The sequence below is a fragment of the Phycomyces blakesleeanus genome (genome assembly GCF_001638985.1).
Source record: "Phycomyces blakesleeanus NRRL 1555(-) unplaced genomic scaffold PHYBLscaffold_22, whole genome shotgun sequence".
Classification (NCBI taxonomy): domain Eukaryota; kingdom Fungi; phylum Mucoromycota; class Mucoromycetes; order Mucorales; family Phycomycetaceae; genus Phycomyces; species Phycomyces blakesleeanus.
Window position 1 is genome coordinate 329808 of NW_017265155.1, and position 25202 is coordinate 355009.

Sequence of the window (25202 nt, forward strand, 5' to 3'; positions counted from 1 at the left end):
AATTGGGCTTACAAAATTTTTGGAAAAGGTGCCCTTTTGACAAAATCTTTTTTGGAAGTATGAAACAAACTACTCCTTTTTAGGCGGGCAATTTCCTTTTTAATTTTGTTAAGAAAATTGCACAAACCTCCCTAAAATCTAGAATACAAAAATTAATGCAATAAAAGTGTATTTTTGCTTACAACAGGCTTTGGCTGTCTAATCCATAATAATCTTCTACGAGTTAAGCATATTGAGGCTACCCTTTGTTTAAATCCTAAAAGGCTTTGCCACAAAATCTTTAATAGAAAGAATATCAACTGATTACCCCTTCATTGTAATCGTCTGGGTGGGCTATCTCCTAAAAAAAAAAGTGGACAACAACTGTTTAATATCGTTTCATTATTTTAGCTTTAGTATTTCCGTTACATATAGCTTGAGATAAATACCAAGCATTTTCTTCATTATGATAAAAGAAAATATTAATTTTCATTTAATTGTTTGTAAAAACGTTTTGAAATTTATTGAAATGTGGAAAGGTACAGTTTCCTATTCCAAAACTTACAATTTAGTGGGGGCCATAATTATTAGCTCCCTTTACTTCTTTGTGATACATTTTTGATAGTATGCGGAAATGAAACCAAAAAAAAAACATTAGATAGAAGAACAAGAAAGTATCTTTAATGAACAGTAAGTTTGGAGAGACGCTTGTGTTCCTATCGTTTGACTGCACTGGCACAGCTAGAAATGAGTATCTATTACTCTCAGGATACTTTGCTGGCCTTACTGTATAATTCAACATACCTGTGGGAAACTTCAGTTATTAAATTCTTACTATAAATTCACAAAAAAATGTACTCACAGTTAGTTTTAACATGTAATATAATCTCCTATACAATTGAATTGCATATGTCGAGAGTCCGCTAAGCATGCTCCACCAATTCATAGCCTAAAAGTTCTTTTGTATCCAAACTCAAAAGATGCCTCTTTTAAATTTCTAAAAGATATAGACTATCTAACCTTTAAGTAAAAGTTGGTCTACTTTTAGTCGAACATATAATATTTTACCTTGATTAGCTTTTTGGTTAGATTTCGTTTGTTAATTATCATTTAATTTTTTCATGAAAAGATATTTTTTGTGCTAGGTTAAGGATATAATATATATGTATATATATATATTGATTTTGATATTTCAAATATTAATTTAGGCAATTGATTTGGTTGATTATTGCGTGACAAGACTGGATCAAAACTAGTAAATAAATACAAATATTAAGTATAATGAGAAAGCTTTCCCTTCTTTCTTATTCAACAGCAGTAAAAGGAACTGTTGGTGTCTTATTTTGAAGATTTAAATTATTCAACTTTATCTCAAATAATTTTCAAATCTACACATTTAAGACTTTTTGAACAAGAACAGAATACAGAATTATGATATTCTGTTAATCTCATAGTAAAATTAATTTTTGCGGTAGTAATTACCTCTTTTGAGATATGCATGTATATATTTATATACATATAAGCATAAATGTATCAGCGTGTATTTATTCGTAAGCCTTGATCTTTGATGATCGCTTTGTTTAATCGGTACAATATGGCATAAAACCACTGAATAGTCTGGGAAGCAAGTTTCAATCCAAATTATATACTAATAGCAACAAAAAGGAACAAGTTTTGGTGTGAGTTTGCTTTTTTTAAATTAATCATTTGAAATGCAAGTATCCGTAATGGCTATTATACGCTAATGCCTCATGTTATATAACCATGCTTTACAACGAAATGGACAATTTGTGTCTGAATAAGCAAAAAAGTATCACAAAGACATTCATGAATGGTAACACAGGATGCACTCAAACCCAACAAGTTTAACCGCGTTCAATTCCATGGTTTTATTTTTTGTTTTGTTCTCCCTTTGTTCCTTCCTTCCTTCCTTATTTTTTTTTGGGCTCTTCGAATACGGCGAAACAGTCCAAAGTTCTCGAGCGCCTTTCATTACTTTATTCTATTACCTTCCTTAACCATGCAATCTATCAAATGCGTTGTTGTCGGCGATGGGTAAGAGCAAGCACACTAAACAAAGCATCAACAAAAAATTATGTTCTAGATGAAAGATCATCTTAAATCCCCCTTTTTTATTTTAATTTTATTTTATTCCTCGAAATGAAAACAAAATAACATTATCGATCGTAGTGCTGTCGGCAAGACATGTCTCTTGATTTCATACACGACCAATGCTTTTCCTGGTGAATATATCCCCACCGTGTAAGTTGAATTCAACGACATTATATAAACATATACACAGAAAAGAGAAAGAAATAAAGGAAGAAAGAGAGTATAAGAAACAGGAGGGGCTTTGCAGTATTTATTTTATTATCATTATTATTGTCTATTGTATTTTCTCATCCCCTGAATATTAGATTCGACAATTACTCTGCTAATGTCATGGTGGATGGCAAGCCCATCAGTCTTGGTCTGTGGGATACTGCAGGCCAAGAAGATTATGACCGCCTTCGTCCATTATCCTACCCACAAACCAATGTATTCTTAAGCTGTTTCTCACTCGTGAGCCCGGCCTCGTTTGAGAATATCCGAACAAAGGCAAGTTAACATAATATTATTTAAGCAATTTATTCCATGTATTAATTCAGTGGATGTTGCATCTTAAAAAGTGGTATCCTGAGATTAGCCATCACGCACCCAATATTCCCATCATCCTAGTTGGTACCAAGCTTGATTTACGCGAGGATAGCGATACAATCGAGCGTCTTAAAGAGAAGAGAATGGCACCTATTACTTATTCTCAGGCACTTCAGATGTCTAAAGATATTGGTGCTTGCAAATATTTAGAATGTTCTGCCCTCACTCAAAAAGGCCTCAAGAATGTATTCGATGAAGCCATCCGAGCTGTTCTCTCTCCACCTGAACAGGCTACCAAGAAGAAGGGTTGTTTAATTCTCTAATGGATTAGATGAGATACCTCTTTTTTCTTCATTTATATTTACTTTCTCTTTTTAGTTATAAGCTTTTTATTTCCTTTTATTCATTCATTTATTTATTTTATTTATTTATATATATATATATTTATATATTTATATATATATTGATTGTTTGGTTATTGTGATTCCATGGATCAAACCTAACCAAGACAGACCCACCCACCCACACACACACACAGAGAGAGAGAGAGAGAGATTAGAGAGGAATAGAAATAGAAAGGGAGAGGGAGTGAAAATAGACGTATTAGTGGGTTTAATTCCCTGTCTTTTTCATTGTCTATGATGCCAGACTACCCCAGGCAATATCATCTAGATGGTTAAGATCATTAAAGTCCAGGAGGTGCGAAGAAACGAGTAAACGGGGTTTCTTAGTAACAGGATCCTTGGACTATATAAAACGAATATTATTGATTATGTGACAATAACGACAACGAAATCAAATCCTTACATTTAGACGAATCTTGCGTAGCATCTGTTTAGAACTCCATGCGGCTTCATACACTTTTGAATATTCTTCAAACAGAACAGGAAATTTTCCGGTTTCCATGTTCATCAAAGAGGCCAGCCCTTTGCGTTCCATACGAGATAGAACATTAACCTTTTTATATATATTAGTACTTTAATACAGTTTAACCGGGTCATGTATCACTTACCACTGTTGTATGGAGAATTGCCAGACTTTTATCTACATTTGTGTTGTTGATCTTCGGGATCTATACGCATATTGGGTTTAAGAATATTTCTTTTTTTTAAAAAAAAAGGCATTTTTCTGAATTGTATAATTTTTACCATCCAACGATCAGCGTGCTGGCAGAGATGTTGTTGTATGAGACGAATGTTTCCAAAATAATTGATGTACTTGTTTGATTGAGGTGCCATTGTCATGTATTTTGCTCTAATTGCAAACCTCTCAGCATGCTTTTGCTTTTTTTAAAAAAATAAAAAAATAAATAAACAATAAAGAATAAAGATGAATTGGAACAAAAGGAAATATAAAGAAAGTGGTTTATCGAGAAACATAAAAATGTTTAAGAATTATAAGATAATATTAGTCAAGTTTACCTCATTACTGATATATATAAGTACAGGAATGCAATTTGGGTGTTTCTTGGCCAATACTCGCATACTTTCGACAGACAGTCCTACACCCTATATATATACCTCTTTTAAGTTTCTCTTTATTCCATTGTTTATTTATTAAATAGCTTATCGATATTCTCTCGTCATATTCTAATTGCTCAATAGGGGTCTGGGGGAAGGAGTATTGTATATATCATACCTCAATTACTAGGCACTCGTTGCGTTTATTGTAACCTGCAATTGTTTTATCTAATGTATCAAGCAAGAGTAAATTCTGGGCCTCATATCCGTCTACGATAGATTTCTTGTGGTTTTCATCAATCTCTTTCATTGCAGGTTCTCCAGCATGATAAGACGATGCCCACAATAACCGGGTATTTTTTTGTGGATCAAAGCTGCGTAAAAGAGATCGAACATGGTCTGTGGATAATACGGTCGTAATTCCTATTCTGTGGGCCAATAAGCTAGCAAGTGTAGACTTTCCGCACCCTGAAGTTCCGCCCAATAAAATACAAACAGATGCCTGTTTGTTCATAATATGCCAGGCTACTTGAAGATCTGTGCGTGGATTACTGTAGTTCATTCTAACCAGTAATCCTTGAATTCGGCTCAGAAAGCTAGTCAGGCTGAATGGCTCGGTGTCCGAGAAGAGATTGTCCTTTGCAATTAGATCTACCATGGCAATGAGTGCAAGGCATGCGTCAAAAAATTGTTGTTCAAGGTATTTTTACCCATGGTCTGCTGGCAATGAGAGTGTTTAACACCAATGAATGTCAGGATGCTTTGGACATGATATGAGGTGCAACGTTTAATCTTTCTTCCGGAATTTTCCTCCGTGTATACTGTAAATGAGACCATGAAATCTAATAGATAAAGAAAATGTATATAATTTAAAGAGAAAAAGAAAGTAAAGAAGAGAGAGAGAAACATTAATTCACATCAAATGATTTTTCTCTATCTAAAAAAAAATACAAATTTGTTTCAATTTCAAGTTAAAATCTTGTATTTTACTGGATACAGTGCTGCATTGTATTGGAAAGGTGACCTTTAAATGAGTTCATTATAAGTACACACTCGACAGTCATCCAAAAAAAAAAAGAAAGAAAAAAGCATTGACCACTAGAAATTACTATTATTTTGCTTCTCTTGTTCAAATCTGGTATTAATTCTATCTATCTATCTACCTATTTAGCTTTAATCAGTATCGAATAATATATATTTTGAGAGCAAGGGTATTTGGAACAAGTGAGTTATTCTGATGGCGATTTTGGAAAAAATACCCATAGTGCTTAAAAGATTGTTCTGCAAATTTGAGAAAGAAAAATGTTCTCCATTGTCTTATCCCAAACTTGGAAAGAGTTTTTCTTTTTTTTTTTCTTTTTTTGTTGCGTAGCAGCTAAAGTGATTGGTTTTTCAATCTACTGTATTACTTTACACTAAAACCTAACAGAGTGTCTCGGTTTTGAATTCATTTAAATTCTACCAAAGTCAAGAGTTAAAAGCTAGCAATTAAAGGTAGTGAAAAGATCAGTGATATTTTGTGCTCTAACCATTCCTATATAAACGAAAGTTTGAATACAAAAATTCAAAAAATAAATAAAAATAAATAAGAATAATTATATTGAGGAATTGTTGGTTGAAGAAATATGAACTCTTGGTGTGGACAGACCAAAAGTTCAAAAAAAAGAGCAAAAATATAAGCTATATTATTGGTCAGGAGCTTTACTTAATCGACTCTAATTGGCTAGTATTCTTCCTTTGCCATTAGGATTGAGAAGAGAAGCATTTTTTTTATGGAGACAATGTGTGATAGAATGAGAGGTCTAGAAAAACTCGCAATAAAAGGTTTTTATTTAGTGACGGAGATGGCATTATAAGCACAATTCTATCTAATATGTACTTACACTAATTTTGAACTTTTTTTTTGAACTTTTTTAAAATAAATGGCCGTTTACGTCCTAAGTTTAGACTTGACAATAAAGAAATAATAGTTAATCACAAATAAACTATACCAATAGGAAGTTATGCAGAAGGTCATAAAGAGCTTCTGTTATTAGAGTGTGACACAATCTTGTTGAGTATTTTACTATTTAGTGGCCTACTTACGCGTATCATGTCTTTCTCTTTCTTTTACCTACTTATATTCCCAGAATCTGACAGCGCCAACTAGTAAGTAATTCCCATTCACTCTTTTTTGTAAAGCAAATGAGAAAAGCTTTATGAATATTTTGTATCCTGGCTTGTATTAGTTATTATAATAAGAATGGATCCTTACGGACCAGATAGAGTTATTCCATGCCGCCAAAAAGGCCACAATTTGTGGTCCGGTAGAATCAAAATGTCATCTCCCACCAGTAAATGTCGTCTCCCTAAAACTAGAGGATCAGAAAATGAAGCCCCCCCTAATATTAGCTGTAGTTTTGCTAATATTAAAGGGACAGCATTTTCTGTTGGGGAACCATCTTTTCTAATGGGAAACGATTTTTGACTTTACCGGACCACAAATTGCGACTTGCTGTTCAGTATCAAATAATTATATCTGGTCCGTAAGGATTCATACGTATCACAATAAAGACACTTTAATATAAGACGGGATAATAGCTTTGGATGAGTGTAAAAGCATCCTCTTAAATATATAATGATATACTTAAAGCCTTATGCTACCTGCAATGTATTAACGGATATATAGAGAATAATAAAATAGTTACTTAACATGCTACTTCAAGACGTAATATCATAACAAGGAATGTCGTTCCCTTTCCTTATGACATATTCCAAGTAAACTTGAGTTGGTATACTCTCTCTAGTTATAGGCGCAAACTCCTGGAACTTTGCAATTACCATTGTCATGCCACTGTAACCTTTAACTGGTAAGACAGGAAGAGGTTCTTTGACAAAAAAAATACTTCTCTCAATTGAAAAAACGGGTATTTTTATTGATAAGATTCGTATTGAAGCGATTTCTAGAAAGTACTTATTAACCTCATGATTTTTAATTGCCAATATTCAATGAGCAAAGTAGTCTCATTGCTATCTCCGAGAAAAATAATATTTTATAGTACAATTGATTAATAGCTCTTATGAGATGAGTATATAATAGAAAAGAAGGTTTTATATTTAAATGAATTAAGAATTTCAGGACACATCTTTTTCAAAGGATTGAAGAAAAGACATCAGACCTAGGAAAAGTAGTAACAATAAATTAGTCCAACAAAAAAAAGGTAGTGGCCCCATCCTGAAAATGTCATCCGCGTAAGATTGGTGATAATGATATGAGTATATGATGTGACGTCTGTATTTCTTCTATCATAGATAATATGCTGTTAAGTTATTACCCACGCTCTTATTTGAATGATAAGTGATGTTGACTAAGATGTGTGACCTTCTTATCGGTATATTCTTTATTTAATGATAGTGTAAGAAATGGCGTGTACTTGATACTTGTCGCTTATTAAATATGTCTTTATATTTATTGTCTGTGCGCTCTATTTGAATCTACGATTATGTTGGATCAACCTCTTTTACGTGCTAGAGCACATATTCTTCCCCATACTATTCCTTTATCTATCCGCTTTTTCCCTTCTACTGCTCTCACTTTATCTCTTCATGCCATCTGGACCTCCGTTCCTCCCTTTTGCCATACCTCGCTGGAATCTGAAGGGTGTTTATGTTCATCACGCCTTTATGATTGATTCTCGTGGTAGAAGATCCTTTGCAAAATGGCACCCACCGCGGATTTTGTTTTTCACCGTACATACTCTTTCCTCACTAGTCTCAACTGTCGTCTCTGTCACTCTGCAGTAGATAGTCTTCAACACTTTGTATTCTTCTGCCCTGGCAAGCTTCGGGTGTGGAACACGGTAATCGGGCAATTGTGCCCGTCCAGGTCTGTTTCTGAGGCCGTTGGTCTCCTCATTCACACCAATCTCTTCAGATTATGGCCGCCTCCACCACAGCTCATGCCATTTGTTGTGCTCATTAGGCTACTGCCTTTGACAGTATCCTTTTCTTTCCTGACAATGTTGCGACCAATGCCGTACAAACCACTCGATTAGCTAGTTGGGCTTTCTTCTCTTCTTTTTTGTACTCTTCTTTAACTTTATCTCTTTTTGCATCTTATATTTCAAGCGCCGTGAATTGTAAGCGCTGGCGGTACTAATAAAATACGAAAAAGAAGAAGGAAAAAAAAAGCCTAACTGTATCATCTGTGTATCTATATGTTGATTTCCCACGAGCGTAAATAAGAAGGAAAAAAAATCAATCACGCATTCATTCATCGACTATTTAAAGGATTTTTTTTTAGGATAAATCCAGTACCAGCTTGCTTTTGTCCTTCCCAATGTTGCGTCTCACACGTCGATCTGTTCTTAATACAGCTAAATCCTTCCACCCTAATGCACGTCGTGGCATGGCCTCGTCCTTCTTTCCAGATGAGCCAAAGGGTCCATCTATGAAGACAAGTGTACCTGGTCCGGCATCAAAAGCTATTATGGACCGTATGAACAAATTCCAGGACACGCGATCCGTGTTCTTTATCGCTGGTAAGTCAATACTAGATAGACGGAGTTGTTTCTTCTTTTTATATACCTCTGTTATCTAACTTTGATGAACCGTTTCAAAACAAAAAACAAAAAAGATTTCGCAAAATCCAAGGGAAACTACATTGTCGATGCGGATGGCAATACTTTGCTGGATGTATTTGCTCAGATTGCTTCTATTCCTTTGGGCTACAACAGCCCTGCTTTTCTCGAACTCACCAACAAACCCGCCTTCCAGACCGCTCTGGCCAACCGTGCCGCACTTGGGGTCAACCCTACCGAAGACTGGGTTGATTCGGTCCAGAACGCATTCATGAAGGTGGCTCCCAAGGGAATGTCAAATGTTTTTACCGTGATGTGTGGCTCATGCGCAAACGAGAACGCCTTCAAGACTGCATTCATGTACCAAGCAGCCAAAAGACGTGGTGATAAGGATTTTTCTCTGGACGAGCTTCATTCATGCATGAAGAATCAGGCTCCAGGATCTCCAGATATGTCGATTCTCAGCTTTGGACAGGGATTCCACGGTCGTTTGTTTGGTTCTCTGGCTGCCACCTCGAGCAAGGCGCTCCACAAGATCGATATTCCAGCCTTTGACTGGCCACGCGCTCCTTTCCCAGCACTCAAATACCCTCTCGATCAGAACAAAGAACACAACCGGGCAATCGAAAAAGCCTCTATTGAAGCCGTCGATCTTTTGCTCCAAAACAAGACTCGACCTGTTGCGGCTGTGATTGTTGAGCCTATCCAGAGTGAGGGAGGTGACAATCATGCATCGCCCGAGTATTTCCGCAATTTACAGGCCGTTTGCAAGGCTCATGATGTATTGTTTATTGTGGATGAGGTGCAGACAGGTGTTGGTGCTTCAGGAACTTTCTGGGCGCATGAAGCCTGGAATTTACCTACAGCCCCTGACATGGTGACCTTTTCCAAGAAATTTCAGGCAGCTGGATTCTATCTTCACCCCCGTCTTCGCCCTAGCCAACCTTACCGTCTATACAACACATGGATGGGTGACCCTGTCAGAGCTATGCAAGCAGTTGCTATTGTGAATGAAATTGAAAACAAGGACCTTCTCTCTAATGTGAAACAAGTTGGCGACTATCTTCAAAAGAAGCTCAAGTCGATGGCCGATCGTAAATTACTTTCTGACGTTCGTGGGCAGGGTGCGTTGATCGCATTCGATCTCGAGACACCTGCTAAGCGCGACAAATTCTTGATTGATATGCGTCAACGCGGTGTGAACATTGGTGGATGTGGTGAACGAACCGTTAGATTGAGACCTATGTTGACTTTCCAGCCTCATCACGCTGATATTCTTCTTGATACTATGGAGGCCACCTTGACATCGTAACACACGCACACGCACACGCACACACATATATATATACTTATATAGAATAAGTATTTCTATTTCTATTTCTATTTTTATTTGTTGATTATTATTTCTTTTAGCCATATGTATACACAAGCTTGTTTCTCTTCTTTTACCTAGACAAAATATATATATATATAAGAATTTTAACTATTAATGGGGTGGTCAATTGAAAAAAAAAGATCGAACAAACCTCGGAAATTCAAGAATATTATTGGATAAAAGCCTTAATTTAAAATTATAATAAGCTATTAGGGGGCTTCAACAGTCCTTTAAGCTTTTAAGCTTAAGCTTTGATTTTTAAAGTAGTAACCAATAATACGGAAGAGTTACTAAGTGTTTTTGAGTACCCTAAATGCTTCTTTCAGTTCTATTAGGTATTGTGATAATAGGATATAATTTTAAAGTAGTGTTTTGAGGCAAAAATGGTTGCATCATGTATTTATTAAATTTCCAAAAATAATAATAATCAAATTTAAGCAAGGATGTATTAAAAGTTTAAAACTCTTGAGCGATTTTGTTCGAGAGTTTTAATCTTTTTTTTTTTTTAATGGTTATAGATCCATTCCAACCAATCATATATCACATTTAAACTCCGAAGCTTACGTTTAAAAGCTTAAATGGCTGTTGAAATCCCCTATTGTTCGGAAAATTATGAGCTTCCCAAACAAAACAAAAAAAGTTCAACGAAAAAGGATTGATCATATTTCATACATTGATCATTGTACCTGAATACAATAAAGATTTAGGCAAATGTACTTTTGGATAAGTGTGACAAAAAGATGAACTTGAAAAAGAATCAGCTCTTTTACAATTTAAAAGAAGCTTATCCAAACCGTTCATAGAGTAATATTCGTAATGTTATATAAGATGTAGCTATATTAGCATGCTGCAAGATGGTTTGCTTTATTGTTTTCTTTGTTTACAAAAAAGAAGCAAACAAACCAGCAATTGGTTTTATCGACAAACTATACGACATCGCGAAAGATAAGCCCCTTTGTACAAGCTACAATCAAAGAAGATACAGACTGATGTTCGGATCCAAACTGTCATGGATTTCATATCCATACTAATACTAATAAAAGCCAATGAAATATTACACAAGACTTTGGTTTATGTTGATACCTTATAACATAGTAAATTAACTACGTCTAAAGATAATATTAAGGTTACATTTAAATGCTTAATTTAATGCATGCATTTACCTTCTTTTTTCTCTTTATTGACCTTTCCTTTAATATATTTAACAAAGAACTGAGAGTTCTGATCAACCAAATGGTCTATGTATTCTTCATATTCAAACAGCAATAAGACTTCTTTTTCTTGGTATCCCACCTCTTTTGAATCTTTATGACTTTGTCACTATTATTATTTTAGCAGTACGTGGATCAATGCCAAGTTTCTCCCCTTAAAAGAAAATCGAGCAATACTTTATCGGGGTTCAAATACTTTGATCCATTCATTCGATCTTTAAAACATTACCCTTTCTCTATTGATGTCGTTTATCGCTATACCTGACATATTTTAAAGTTAGTTTTACAGCTGGGTGTTTAACGAGCCTTTCTCTGCCTACAATATTTTCTTGCAAAGTTTAAAAGCCAAGCAGATCTGTTAATTTAGTTATGGTGTGTAAAACAATGTTGGAGTGTTTTCTGCGTTTCTTGTTAAAGTTGCTTACATTGGAATCAAGAACTTTATTTTATTTTGTTCACTATAAAGAAAGAAAAGAAACCAATTGAAACATTTTGATAAAAATTCATGAGCTTTCAATTCCAACATTTTCCCCTCTTGGATAGCCTTAACCTACCATTTAACCTTTAAGCCCTTTAAAGATGTATTATTTTATTAAATAAATAAAACAAAACCTTTTTGGTGCACAACAAATCTCCGTTCAAACCACCCCCCGATTCCTTCTTTCTTTTTTCTTCCCCTTTGCACGCACAGTTTTTATATATAAATAAATATATATAAATATAAATTTTCTGCGTTTTGCTGCGTTTGTATTTTATAATTTTATAATTTTATATTTTTTGGGTAGAAAAGAGGTTTTCTATTCTTTGTATACAAACAAGTTTTTTTAAAAAAAAAAACAAAACAAACTTCATAAGAACAATAACCATTATCATCATTTAACAATGTTGCGGCGAAGATGGGAATCATCCCAACCTAAAGAACCAGCTGTCAATAATGTCACACCAGAAGACCCACCAAAGGTCTTGGCAAAGAAACTTTCCCCAGTCACTTTAGATGCAGCAATCGCTACTCTTTTGACTCTTGTGGCAATTCCAGTTCGATTCCATACCATTAGTCATCCAAACCAAGTTGTGTATGTTTTTCTTTAAAAGAGAGAGAGCGAGTATTAATATATTTGTGTATTAGTTTTGATGAGGTACATTTTGGCGCATTTGCAGGAAAGTACATTCAGGGCACATTCTTTTTTGATGTTCATCCACCTGTAAGTACAACATTGAATTTAAGAACTATTTATCTATTTATTTGTATGCATGTGTACTTGTGTACTTGAATTTCTCTAATTGTTGTGTACCATTTATACTTGTACATTCTACTATAATAAAAGCTTGCCAAAATGTTGATAGCATTAGTTGGCTGGCTGGCTGGATACAAGGGAAACTTTGATTTTACTACCATTGGAAAGTAAGTTTGATATACAGGACACTAATATATATATATATATATAAAGAAGTTTATCCAAGAAATTTAACCATATATTTGTTTCTGTATAGTGTATATGATGATACAGTGCCTTATGTAGCTATGAGATCAGCAAGTGCTTTACTGGGGTTATTGATGGTTCCAATGGCTTACTTGACAATCCGTGATGGAGGACATTCAATGTTGGCTGCTGTACTGGCCGCGCTGATAGTTTGCTTTGGTAACAAAAAGAATATATATATATATATAAAGCTTTGTTTATTTATTAATGGCTTGGGCTGTGCAATTGATAGAAAACAGTTTGGTGACCAACAATAGGTTGATATTACTGGATTCATACTTGCTGTTCTTTACCGCATTTACAATCATGGCATTCAACAAGTTTTACAAGCAGATCAATAAGTGAGTTGAAAAAAAAATTCAATTAATTAATTAATTTCTAATTGAATGGTCGCTGAAATTGAAATAATAAAGCCCTTTTGGTGCTCGTTGGTGGACATGGCTTGCGTTGACAGGTATTGGACTTGGACTTACTGTGAGCTGTAAATGGGTTGGACTGTTCGTGATTGCGACAGTCGGATTCTCTACAATCAAAGATCTCTGGAGAATATTAGGAGATGTGCGAATCTCAAAGGTAATTTTTTTTTTTACATGTACATTACAAAATATCACACCTAATCCAATTTACTTTATATACGTATATCTTTAGGGAAAATGTGTACATCACTTTCTTGCTCGTACTCTGTGTCTTATCATAGTACCTTTTATGATATATACTGCTACATTTTACATTCACTTTAAGCTGCTTCCTTTGTCTGGTGATGGTGATTTCCACATGTCAAACACTTTTAGACAAACTCTTGTTGGAAATGCAGTAGATGAGACCCCAATTGGTACGTTTTATCAAAGGCATAGTCATTTGCATAATACTGAACCTATATATATATATATATATATAATTAATTAATCAATTAATTAATTAATTAACCCAAAAACACACACTCACACACACAATAATTAGATATTTCCTATGGTTCTCATATAACTATCCGCCACTTGGCTACCAATGGAGGTTTTCTTCACTCTCACAATTCAACATACCCTGAAGGAAGCAAACGTATGTAGATTCTCACCCTTCAACATCACACACACACATACAAAAAAATCCAAGTATTGATTTATGCCTGTATACCAATTGTTTAGAGCAGCAAGTAACATTATATCCACATCGTGATGTAAACAACTGGTGGAGACTTCGGAAAGCAAACAGTACACTTGAGACTGAAGAAGTGGAAGGAGATGTGATTGGGTCTGATGGAGAAACCCCCCTTGAATGGATCTATGATGGCGATATCGTTCGTCTTGAACATATCTCTACAAGTCCTCGCAAACTACACAGCCATGATATAAGTGCTCCTTTGACAGACAATGACTACACCAAAGAAGTCAGGTAAAAACTAAATATAAACTATCTGCCAATATATATATATATAATTCTAAAATTGGTAAATTTGGTAATAGTGCATATGGATTTCCAAATTATGAAGGTGATTCCAACGATCATTGGATAGTAGAGATTGAAGACGGGCCCACCGAAGAATCAAGAGAAAGACTTCAATCTCGTCAGACACAGTTCCGTCTTGTCCACGCAACGCAAAATTGTGCATTGTTCTCCCACGATGTCAAACTACCAGATTGGGCATTTGGACAACAAGAGGTTGCGTGCATGTTGAGTGCAAAGAAACCAAAAACCCTTTGGATGATAGAATCAACCACAAATGAATTGTGTAAGTAAAAAGGAAAAAAAAAATATTAGCAATTTAAGGTCAAGAATAAATTGATTAACTAGATGAAGGATATATATATATATATTTGTACTTGCAGTACCTGAGCCTGTTGATATGATTGGCTATGATATTCCTGGCTTCTGGGGAAAGTTTTTTGAGCTGCATCGAGTTATGTGGACCACAAATGCTGGACTTACTGGCGCACACCCTTATGAATCTCGGCCCTCGACATGGCCTATGCTCAAGTCTGGGGTGTCTTTTTGGGCAAGGCCAGGAACACAAATATTCTACATCGGAAACCCTGTGATTTACTGGCTCTCAACTGTGGCGGTATTTACATACATGATCTTGTGGGGATTCTTCCGATTCTTGGCCAAGACCAACCGCCCGGACCGGTTTCCTCATCGCCGCCCGTTCTTTGAAAACGCAGCCGGGTTTTATGTGGCCGGTTGGGCATTCCATTACATTACTTTTTACCTCATGCATCGACAGTTGTTCCTGCACCATTATCTGCCTGCGTTGTACTTTGGTATCTTGGTATTCGGTGTTGGTCTTGATCTTGTGTTTTTGCGCCTTCGACCCTTTCAACGCGTGTTGGTGGGTGTGTTGGTCTGTTCCTTGGTTATCTATAGTTTTGTGGAGTTTTCGCCTCTTACTTATGGTACTGAATGGACTCGTGAAGCGTGTGAAGCATCACGGTGGTTACCCTCGTGGAAATATAGATGTGACGGGTAAGAATATATATATAAATTTATTTTTATTTATTAACTTTTTCTTTTCTTCTTCTTCTCTAGGTATGAAAGCCAATTGACAAACCATTCAGCATCACTCATTAACACCGATGACGCAATAAGTACTGTTATCGAAAACACCTTGGTTACATCTATAGATCCCTAAGTTTTGCATACAACCTATATATACAATTCAGGCGCTTGTATTATATGAAAAATGACATAAGAAACAAACAAAAAAAAAGGGGGGGGGACAAAAAGAGAGGAGGATTTTATGTGTATAAATATCCAAAACTCAAAATATCTAAATATATAAAATATACCATCATATATCCTTCTAAAACCAATCTTTCTTATTTATATTTACTATTATAAGAAATTGTAGAACTCAAGGTGTTGGAGTAGCAAGAGAGTCATGACTCCTAAGCATTTCTTAAGCTAATAGAATGTCAACTCTTGGCCTATCAGTTGTAATTCTTCTTTTTTAACTAGCAAATACGATTTATGGGATTCTAGTAGATTATTGGGCGGTTTTTTTTGTAGATAATGCAAAAAGAATACAACTGATCCAATCAAATGTTCAAAATATGGCAGATCTAGACTTATCTATTGCCTATGCTAAAGAAACTACTCTATGTCTAATGTCATTCTCACTGATGTAGCTTTAAGAACTTATGTTTTATCACAAATCATTTCTTTAGGTAAATTGCAATATGGTGTATAACCTATACTTCTTCTATCACTACTACAGTTCACGCCTAGTAAACACGATATCCAACAAGTGATTTGAAGTAATTAGTAGTACTTTTTTTTTTTTTGGAATTACAAACATTTTGCAATTCTTGTGCGCTGGGATAAAAAGAAAACTACTACATCTTGTTACTACCATATTAAGTAAACCTTAAACCATATATTTGAAATATGCAACAACTCCCGTTTTTTTTCTCAACTATCTCTTTATATATACACAAAGACTGGGGTTTGCTTTTTTGATGTTAATGTATTGTATTGCCTGTTATAAGTAATTATCCAGATACATGTACTTTGTTTAATCTTTGATATCTTGACTTTTGTTTCTTTGACTAATTTCTTGGTATTTTTGGGTCTGGACAAACTTTGGAACTGTATCTTGAGCCATAGTTCGGCATACATGTTCGTTCACGCATCTGAGCATTTCTATCAGTTCCTGCAAACATTCCTCAGGGAGTCCTTTAGTCAAATGATCAGAATCGTTGAAAAGGTGTGTGGCGGCACCCTGACTCGATTCACTGTTGTTCGTATTGTTCGTGTTTGTCAAGAAACTGATGGGATGTAAGGCCGTGCTAAATGGTGCGTGTGTGCCTGCCATTCCAGCCTGATTGATAAAATAGGCTGTTGCGTACCGAATGATATCCTGTCGCAGCATATGGTCTATATTGACTTCCGACGGTGCGCATGGGCTTAGATAGGTCATGTACATCTGAAAACAGTCGTTTGCCCACACCTGACGCCGAACCACTATTGAATCTGCGGCAGAAATCCATTTCTTTTCGACTCGGTTATAATCCACCCAGAAGCAAAGATTCTCTTCGCAGAAATTGGACTTCATAAACTCACGAAAATACATCCGCAGCAGGGCATCGTCTAATATGTTTTGAAGACGAGAATAATATGACGCCTTGAGTTTTAAATCATTGTCGGTAGGGTTACCGTATGAGATACTCAGGGGTCGGGCTAAAGGGATTATGTCGAACGATTGCGGTGATCCAGGTGTGATTGTAGTAGTGTATCCACTGTCAGTAAAAGAATTTGACACGCTTCGTTCACGTTTTGATGAATATGGGTCAGAATTAGGATCAGGGTCAGGATTTGATTTTGATTTTGATTTTGAAATTGTCAGTGATAGTGATAGTGGAATCGAGTGGTCTGATGACTTCCAACCAAGGCATTGGCACCCTCTGTCAGTGATGTGGTAGATTGCATTTCGAGAGGATCTAAATATTATATCATTGCCACCCGGAGGTTTGTCTGTCAAGCATTTGATCCACCCACACAGAATGAATTCTGAGCCGATCATCTCTGCCTCTTCCCTATTGACTACGGTGGTGTATTCACACAGCCAATCGATACACTGTGATCCATAAAAAGTATATTGGGTATTTTTTGCAATTCTGGTATCAACTCCTATCAAAAGGATAAGAAAAATAGAAGTGTAAATACATACATATAGTAACAACAACAAAAAGGGACATACACTATTTTATATCTTATATTTTATATCTTATATTTTACCATTCACTTCATCTGTGAGTAATACATCACAGGGAACGTATTGAGTCATCAACTGAAAGGCCAAAGAAACACTTGGACGCGAAAAAGCCAAGGTGTTATCACGGTTATTCTGACGATCGAGTGTAACGACAGATATGGTTTTTAGTTTGTCGAGACAGGCAGTTAGATGATCAATGGAAATCTGGGCACGAATACTAAAGTCTTGGATCATGCATTTTCCTTTTGGGGTTGGGCACCAGATCGCTTTGTCTCGGATGAGTCGATTGGAAGGGTCGGATGCGTTTTCGATCAGTCTTGCCTGAAGAAACTGTTGGCACAACGTCTTGGCCATCCCACTTGTCATGCTAAATGTTGTGGTTGTGCGGGTAGAGACATGTCTGGTCGGATCAAGCGGATCTGGGCCACGGTGGACATGAGTGAACTGAAGGTGGCCCAGGATCTCGACTGCCTCTTCGGTCGTAAAGCTGAAAGGGTAGGTACGAAAGAGAGTTCGATGATCAGAAAGTGGCATCTGTATTATAAAGGCAGCAAGAATATCATGAAGGTCCTATATATATTTTTTATATATACACATACACTTGTTTCGTCAATTGATGGTCCTGATTGTAGAGCTGTTTTTATTTACTTTGCAGTGCGGTCTGCCAGCAGAAGTAACACGCATCATGGTGGTGTATGTCGAAAGACTTCTGAGAGTGTTTGGCATAATTATAAGATAGTAGTAGCCAAATGTTATCTATCTATCTATAGACTGTCTTGCTCTTATCCGTATTATTTAATACGAAAAAAGTGGTAATAGTGGTAAGTAATGAAGAGAAAGAGAAAGAGAGATAAGAATAAAAAGAGGGGGCTGTAATGATTCTTGACAGGTTTGGCTATTGAAAAAAAAATATATATATAAAATCTCATTCCACATGTTTAATGTTCATTTCCTTTCTTTTTCTTCTAATTCCCGGCCTATTTCAGGAGACATTGATTGTTGGGTCGTACGGGATCAAATAGTAAGGCTCAAGCCTACCATTTCACGGTGGTAGCACCGTCAGTTATTTTATTTTATTTTACTTTACTTTTATAAATATTTAAAAGCAATTGAATTTCAATTGCACTTTATTTTTGTAGGTGACATATATAAAGCTTTTTTGTGAATAAAAAGGCAGCCTATAGAGAGGAAGAGGAGAAATACATGATCATATTTGGGAATGTATTGGAGTGCAATAGAGTAAATTATGGAAGTATTTGCGGTACCATGCATTGTTCTGGAGCTCTCGATTAGACGTAATCGGGCATAAAAGAAAGAACAATACTACGCATTACGAGAACAAAAGAGATCATAAGAGATAATTCTTTTTTTGGTTTGTTAATATGTGTAGTACGATGATAATTAAGACTGAGGACCTCCTAAAGTAGTACAGTCTATAATTGGGTATTCTCCACCTAAGGAGGGGGAGAAGATACAGACAGACACAGACACAGACCACATCACAAACACACCATATACGTTAATAAAGATGTTTCCGGTGTATACCAACCATACCAACCATACCTTTCCATAATTCTGTTTTTTCTTTCGTACGTTCTAGCCATTTATATATCATACCAGGTTTCTACTATAAGCAGTTTGGCTTGGAGTTACGGTCAAATCTAGAAAACAAAGAATAAATTCGAATTTTCTAAGCTAATGCATAATATTCTGGTGAAGGCGAATAGAATACAAGTATTAAAGAATGGCTTGTCTTTATTGTAAGAACATTGGATGATTCTTAGGTAATTTAGGAATTATTGAATGGAAAGGTAAAAGGGGGTTTGGTCTGGTTTTGTGACCTTGATTATAAAAATACTTGTAACATTATGATAATGATTGAACCACTGTGTAATATGTGCACATTCCAAGATTGGTAACTTGTGTTCCTACTTAAACACATTCATACACCCACACACACAAAGAAGGTAGAAAAGCAGAACAGTAAAGATAGAGATACACGCACACACAATTTGGTTTTTGTTTTTGTTTTTTAATAAGAAAAATATATATATATATAATGTTAAAGAGGTTGTTTGAGAGAAATGTACTTCTTTGTTTGTTTTTTTTTTTTTTTGCTTTAACCCTAAAATTTACAGACGAGAGATTCATTTGGTAGAAAGGGCAGCAACACCAGGCAACTCCTTGCCTTCCAACAACTCGAGAGAGGCACCGCCACCAGTGGAGATGTGGCTGATCTTGTCACCAGCACCCCAGTTCAATGCAGCAGTGGCGGTGTCACCACCACCAACGACGGTTACAGCACCGTTCTTGGTTGCCTCGATGACGGCGTCAAGAGCGGACTTTGTACCAGTAGCGAACTTCTCAAACTCAAACACACCACTGGGACCGTTCCACAGGATGGTCTTGGCCTTCAGGATTTCCTCACGGAAGATGGCGTTGGACTCCTTGCCGCAATCAAGACCCATCCAGCCCTCGGGGATACCATCGGCATCAGTAGAGTAGCCAGTCTCGGCATCAGGAGAGAACTTGTCAGCGGTGATGTAGTCGACGGGGAACACAAGCTTGACGTTCTTGGCCTTGGCCTTCTCAACCAAATCATGGACGAGTCCAGCACCAGACTCGTCGAACAAAGAGTTGCCAATCTTGACATCATCGAGGGTCTTCTTGAAAGTGAAGCTCATACCACCGCAGATGATCAGAGAGTCAACCTTGTCAAGAATGTTCTCGATCAACTTGATCTTGTCAGAAACCTTTGCACTAATTTTTTTTTTTAAAAAAAATAAAAAAAAATAGGAAATTGATTTAATTTTAGTTTGAGTACTTGACTTATCCCACTAACCCAACCAACCGACCAACTTACCCGCCGAGGATTGCAAGGAAAGGACGCTCGGGGTGTTCGAGAATCTTGGCAAAGTACTCCAACTCCTTCTGCATCAAGAAACCAGCGGCGCGCTCGGGGAGCTCGACACCGACCATGGAAGAGTGGGCACGGTGAGCAGTACCGAAAGCATCGTTGACGTAGACATCAGCAAGACGGCTGAGGGAGTCACGGAACTCCTTGACCTTCTGGGCATCAGCCTTGACCTTCTTGCCCTCGGCATCCTTGGCAGAGCCTTCCTCCTCAATGTGGAAACGCAAGTTCTCCAACAACAAGACCTGGCCGCCGGTGGCTTCCTTGCAGGCCTTCTCGGTTTCGGGACCAACACAATCCTCAAGGAACTCGACGGGCTTGCCGAGAAGCTTGGAGACTTCCTCGGCCACAGGCTTAAGCGAGTACTTGGCGACAACCTCACCATTGGGACGGCCGAGGTGGGACATCAGGATGACGGCGCTGGCACCTTGTTCAAGAGCATACTTGACGGTGGGAAGAGCCTGGATGATACGGTTGCTGTTGGTGATCTTTCCATCCTTGATAGGAACGTTGAAGTCAACGCTATTGTTACCAAATAACGATTAATATAGATATTTATGCAAATAATGAATTTATTGTATTGACGCGTCTCATAAGATGTCTGTAGATGGTGTGTCTGTAGTCTTACCGGATGAGGACGCGCTTTCCCTTGAGATCGATGTCGCGGATAGAGAGCTTGTTGGAGAGAGACATTATGTTTTAAGAGAGAAAGATGAACAAGAAACGAATATGGACGGACTGGGGATCTTATTAAATCTTTGTATGGGGTATTTTAACATGCGATTTCAACTGACGTAGAAAGACACACACACACAGAGAGAGAGAGAGAGAGACACTAGGACGGTTGAAAATCTTGGTAATATAAAATAAAGTAAAGTAAAAAAATTAATATAGAAAAAGTGCATGGGACTCGCCAGGGTTTCTTGTCTTGTACCTTGATTCATATTCAATCTTTCTAATAGCAATTAGTACTATATATTTTTATTTTATTTTTCTCTCCCTCGGGTTCTCCCGTTTAAATACCCATTGTTTTCATGTGCTTTTCATACTTGATTTAACTATAAGGCAAAAGTCAGACGCGTTAAATTGACAGAAAATATGGTTGTTTCATTGGCTGATAAATCAAATAATTCAGTTAAGCAGCTAGACAGGTAGTTAGGCAAGCAGATAAGTCAATCACTCAATCAATCAATCAATCAATCAAAAATACAACCATCGGTTATATTTTTCCCAACAAAATATTAAATATAAAATATACATATATAAATTATATTTGCAACACACAAACACGCTTTATGTACACATGTATATAATATAAAATAAATTATAATATATATATATTTTTTGGCTTCCAATTCTAATTATATCTTTGTTGAGAAGCACGATTTTTATATACAGAAAAAAAAAAGGATAATACTTTGGTATTCTAATCGCCGTTTGTATATTATAACCATCGCAATACGGAATGTGAATTCTTAATTTTTTTATATAAAAAAAAAAGTAAGGAATTATTTTGGATCTTTCTTTCGTCCTCCAACCTAGGTTATTTTATTTAGAATAAATAAATAAATAAAAAAAGATATTGCTTGTTAATATAATATGGGTAGACAGATGAAGATGAAATGATTTTTATATCATTCGAGTTGATTTACCTGAACAACCTTTGAGAATATTCTGTCTACGACACTCTTGTCTAGATCACCCCAAGTGACTTGCCAGCCTTCTCCATCCTGGAAACTTTCCATGTCGGACCAGCTGCCAAACACTGGCCGATTATCCAAAGGCACTTGTCGCCCAGATGCACTTGTGATAGTTAAGATCTTACGAGTACGGAATGTAGCAATCTGATGGATCTTTTCTGCTAGCGAAAGTCCAGTTTCTGTAGGTTCAACTACGATCCACACTCGATGTTCTTTATTGATTGACTGGACTGTAATCTGGCGTACCTTTCCTATGATCAAATAATAATAAGCAAAAAAAAAAAGTTCAATTTATTTTTATTTTTTGCTTACGTTCTGGGCTGGTATCCTTTTTGTTTTTCTTGTTGTCTTTTGGTGAAATGGAACCAGCCTTGTGTGGCATGTGATGGAAATCTTGGTCTACCAATGATTCACTATAGAATGCTTGATTGGGGGGTACATCGGCATTGTTATGAGGTTCTACAAATCCGGCTGGTGGATATTCTTGTTGATGAGTTGGCGGATAGTTGTTATATGTCTCTTGAAGCTGTGCAGGTGGATAACTAGTATATGGATCTTGCTGGATTGGAAGATTGTGGTTGTATAGATCCTGGTGGTTTGGGATTGTATTTGTAGTGGGTGGGTAAGGATAGATTTCCTGGTTTGACATTACGGTTGTGGGTGGGTAAGGATAGACTTCCTGGTTTGACATTGTGGCTGTGGGTGGGTAAGGGTAGATTTCTTGATGTGACATGCTAGTGGAATATGAATGATCATGAGGTTGATGTTGATGCTGAGGATGAGGATGAGGATGAGTCTGTACAGGATATAACGGATCTGGTTGCATTGGGAGTGAATAGGGGTACTGGTCTTGTGCTACCCTGTAGGCTGTTTGCTCTTGTCCCATTGAAGAGTAACTGTAAGGCTCTTGTGTGACGGGGTAACTAAAGTGATCGCTTGTCCCACTATAGACAGGCAAGGAACGTCGAGCGGGTGGAGCCGGAGGTTGTGGAGGCAATGGTTTTGCAGGAGATCCATAACACGTCACATTTCCATCCAAACGTTGCCAAGAAGGAGGAGGAGGAATAGAAGAAAGAGGAGGATAATATTGCTCAGCGCCCATGACCTGCTGCTGCTGCTGCTGCTGTTGTTGTTGTTGTTGTGGTGACTGTATTTGCTGTGGTTGGAGTTGCTCCTGGAACTGGAATTGATCATTTGGGCGTAATACAACGCTAGAACGTACTGCTTTATTGGACATTTTCCAACCATCTTCTTCTGACCCACGGCTGTTGGTTGTTTTCCATGACTCTCTTATAGACATTCGACGGGATTTATCAAAAGGCATCGATCGTCTATGGTTGAGGGATGCCTAAATAAACAGATGTGCAATACCATCGATCGATTGATTGATGGTATTTATAAGTAAAATAAAATAAAATAAAACAAGAAAAGAAAAGAAAAGCTTCGCCTCCACTTTATAATCATATATATTTTATTTAATAGATCTATATCTATATTCTCAAGTGCTGCTTTGGCTTACTTGTTCATACCCGTACATTGTCTGCCGCTCATAGTCTTGTCCTTTGTTGTTGTTGTTATTGTTATGGTCGTTTTTGTTAATCGAGATTCATTTTCAAACACGCAATGAATGCTTTTTTCCTGTTTTTTTTTTCTTTAAAGGTACAATAAAATTATTGTCTTACCTGAAAAGTGATTAGATGACATCAAGGATGACTGAGCATTCATTTCGAATCAATACAAAATAACCAAAATAAAGAAGTAGAGAAACCAAAAAAAAAAAGAAGTAAAGTGAATGATACCAAGAAAACAAAAAAGAAGAAGAAGAAGTAGAAGTAGAAGAAAGAGATGATCAATAAGTTGCCGAAACAGTACGTAGATATAATTCCAAAAACAGCAATAGTAATAATAATAATAATAATAATAATAATAATAATAATTATAGTAATAAAACTATATAAAAGCCTTTAAATATCTATATCCTTATTTCTATGAACATAGGCTAATAGAAGTGCTACTTCTCTACCATACCAAACAAAAAGACCACAATTGTAAGCATAAATATATATAAAGAAACAGAACGAACGACACATGCTTTAGGTTACAGTGGCAAGATCAGATGTCAAACCGCTATAGCATATTTGACATTGACTTTTGTTAATGGTCAAAATAATATATATTCTCAAAATATTCAATCTCTAAAGTTGGGCAAAGGTTTGCTATTATTGCCATTATCATTATTAATCCTAAAGGGCAATGTGTAAAATAAAATATAGATTTAATATATCCACACAATTTTCTTCTTCTTTTATATATATATATATATATCTTTGGCTCACTCACATAAACGGTGTAGACACACTAAAAAGTTCAAAAGAAAAATCAGGATAATATTAGCCAATAAAATTAATTTACGACTGTCCACCCCAAAAGAATTTCAAAGGTGGGAAACAGCGATTTCTTTTTAAAAGTGTAATGCCCAGAAAAAAAGAGTGGGTGGTCAAAGGTTCGTAAATCAAGTTTTTTTTTAAAAAAAAAATTGTAAGAACATTAAACACAATGTTAATTGCTAGAGGTACATAATTAATTTTTCATGGTTTTCATTTACTATTATATACATCTTTCTATGTACTTTATTTTATTTTTCTCTTCTTCTTTTTTCATATCAATAAAGCCAGTAGTCCAAATCTCCTAGCTGAAAGAACTTGAGTTAAAATATAATAATGAAAATGAAATTACAGTATTGAAAGTAAGGAGGGAGTTGTATCTTTCTTTTAATGATAAAGAGAAAAAGGGAATGGTTGATTCAGCTTACTTTATACCGCTCTAAAACAATTGTGTGCGTCCCCAGAATTCTCATGATAGGTTTCCAAGGTGATTTTCAGAAAATGAAAGAAGTAATAATTACCTGAGAAACTAGTTATTTTTTTTATTTTATTTTATTTTATTTTATTTTATTTTATGCTGATCAAAGTAAATTTTGGTTGCACAATTGTTACATTATAGTCGACCACCAAATTACCTTATTTAATACGTCTTTTCTATATAAATATATATATAACTTTATTTTAATTTAAAGAGAACATTAAATATTCAATAGTAAGAATAGTAATACAGCAAGTGAAATATAAGAAGAAGGAGGGATCTGTTAAAGGCCTTGAGGTTATATGGAACTTCTTTATAA

The 25202-nt window shown here is 36.0% G+C and overlaps 8 protein-coding genes across 8 annotated transcripts; 4 read left to right on the forward strand and 4 right to left on the reverse strand.

Annotated features, from left to right (window-relative positions):
* Positions 1 to 1882: 1882 nt before the first annotated feature.
* Positions 1883 to 3006, forward strand: PHYBLDRAFT_159873 (hypothetical protein). The gene is made up of 4 exons (XM_018434077.1): positions 1883 to 2034; positions 2170 to 2241; positions 2397 to 2577; positions 2649 to 3006. The coding sequence occupies exons 1-4, from the start codon at positions 2000 to 2002 to the stop codon at positions 2937 to 2939; spliced, it is 579 nt and encodes a 192-aa protein (XP_018287250.1). The 5' UTR covers positions 1883 to 1999; the 3' UTR covers positions 2940 to 3006.
* Positions 3007 to 3252: 246 nt separating this feature from the next.
* On the reverse strand, positions 3253 to 4913 carry PHYBLDRAFT_149614 (hypothetical protein; the record flags this gene model as incomplete). The annotated part of the gene is made up of 7 exons (XM_018432305.1): positions 3253 to 3363; positions 3424 to 3573; positions 3629 to 3688; positions 3765 to 3899; positions 4038 to 4124; positions 4255 to 4727; positions 4787 to 4913. The coding sequence occupies 7 exons, from the start codon at positions 4911 to 4913 to the stop codon at positions 3253 to 3255; spliced, it is 1143 nt and encodes a 380-aa protein (XP_018287251.1).
* Positions 4914 to 7661: 2748 nt separating this feature from the next.
* PHYBLDRAFT_66821 (hypothetical protein) lies at positions 7662 to 8110 on the forward strand (the record flags this gene model as incomplete). Its single annotated transcript, XM_018441689.1, has 2 exons — positions 7662 to 7795; positions 7828 to 8110. 2 exons carry the CDS (start codon positions 7662 to 7664, stop codon positions 8108 to 8110), a joined length of 417 nt encoding a protein of 138 aa, XP_018287252.1.
* A 277-nt stretch (positions 8111 to 8387) lies between these two features.
* On the forward strand, positions 8388 to 10123 carry PHYBLDRAFT_188385 (hypothetical protein). The gene is made up of 2 exons (XM_018439491.1): positions 8388 to 8596; positions 8692 to 10123. Exons 1-2 carry the CDS (start codon positions 8395 to 8397, stop codon positions 9945 to 9947), a joined length of 1458 nt encoding a protein of 485 aa, XP_018287253.1. The 5' UTR covers positions 8388 to 8394; the 3' UTR covers positions 9948 to 10123.
* A 2112-nt stretch (positions 10124 to 12235) lies between these two features.
* On the forward strand, positions 12236 to 15157 carry PHYBLDRAFT_86467 (glycosyltransferase family 39 protein; the record flags this gene model as incomplete). The annotated part of the gene is made up of 11 exons (XM_018443648.1): positions 12236 to 12294; positions 12348 to 12423; positions 12547 to 12623; positions 12713 to 12861; positions 12935 to 13043; positions 13116 to 13275; positions 13351 to 13534; positions 13663 to 13758; positions 13845 to 14091; positions 14163 to 14428; positions 14526 to 15157. Coding segments are annotated over 11 exons (2055 nt in total), but the record flags the coding sequence as incomplete, so codon positions are not given.
* Positions 15158 to 16139: 982 nt separating this feature from the next.
* Positions 16140 to 18217, reverse strand: PHYBLDRAFT_39715 (hypothetical protein). Its single transcript, XM_018440130.1, has 5 exons — positions 18056 to 18217; positions 17431 to 17977; positions 17073 to 17322; positions 16429 to 16931; positions 16140 to 16368 (listed from the first exon to the last, which is right to left on the reverse strand). The coding sequence occupies exons 1-5, from the start codon at positions 18131 to 18133 to the stop codon at positions 16208 to 16210; spliced, it is 1539 nt and encodes a 512-aa protein (XP_018287255.1). The 5' UTR covers positions 18134 to 18217; the 3' UTR covers positions 16140 to 16207.
* Positions 18218 to 19395: 1178 nt separating this feature from the next.
* On the reverse strand, positions 19396 to 21034 carry PHYBLDRAFT_188388 (hypothetical protein). Its single transcript, XM_018439492.1, has 3 exons — positions 20950 to 21034; positions 20271 to 20843; positions 19396 to 20167 (listed from the first exon to the last, which is right to left on the reverse strand). Exons 1-3 carry the CDS (start codon positions 21012 to 21014, stop codon positions 19555 to 19557), a joined length of 1251 nt encoding a protein of 416 aa, XP_018287256.1. The 5' UTR covers positions 21015 to 21034; the 3' UTR covers positions 19396 to 19554.
* A 773-nt stretch (positions 21035 to 21807) lies between these two features.
* Positions 21808 to 22487, reverse strand: PHYBLDRAFT_159876 (hypothetical protein). Its single transcript, XM_018434078.1, has 3 exons — positions 22334 to 22487; positions 21974 to 22272; positions 21808 to 21859 (listed from the first exon to the last, which is right to left on the reverse strand). The coding sequence occupies exons 1-3, from the start codon at positions 22401 to 22403 to the stop codon at positions 21830 to 21832; spliced, it is 399 nt and encodes a 132-aa protein (XP_018287257.1). The 5' UTR covers positions 22404 to 22487; the 3' UTR covers positions 21808 to 21829.
* Between the last annotated feature and the right edge of the window lie 2715 nt (positions 22488 to 25202).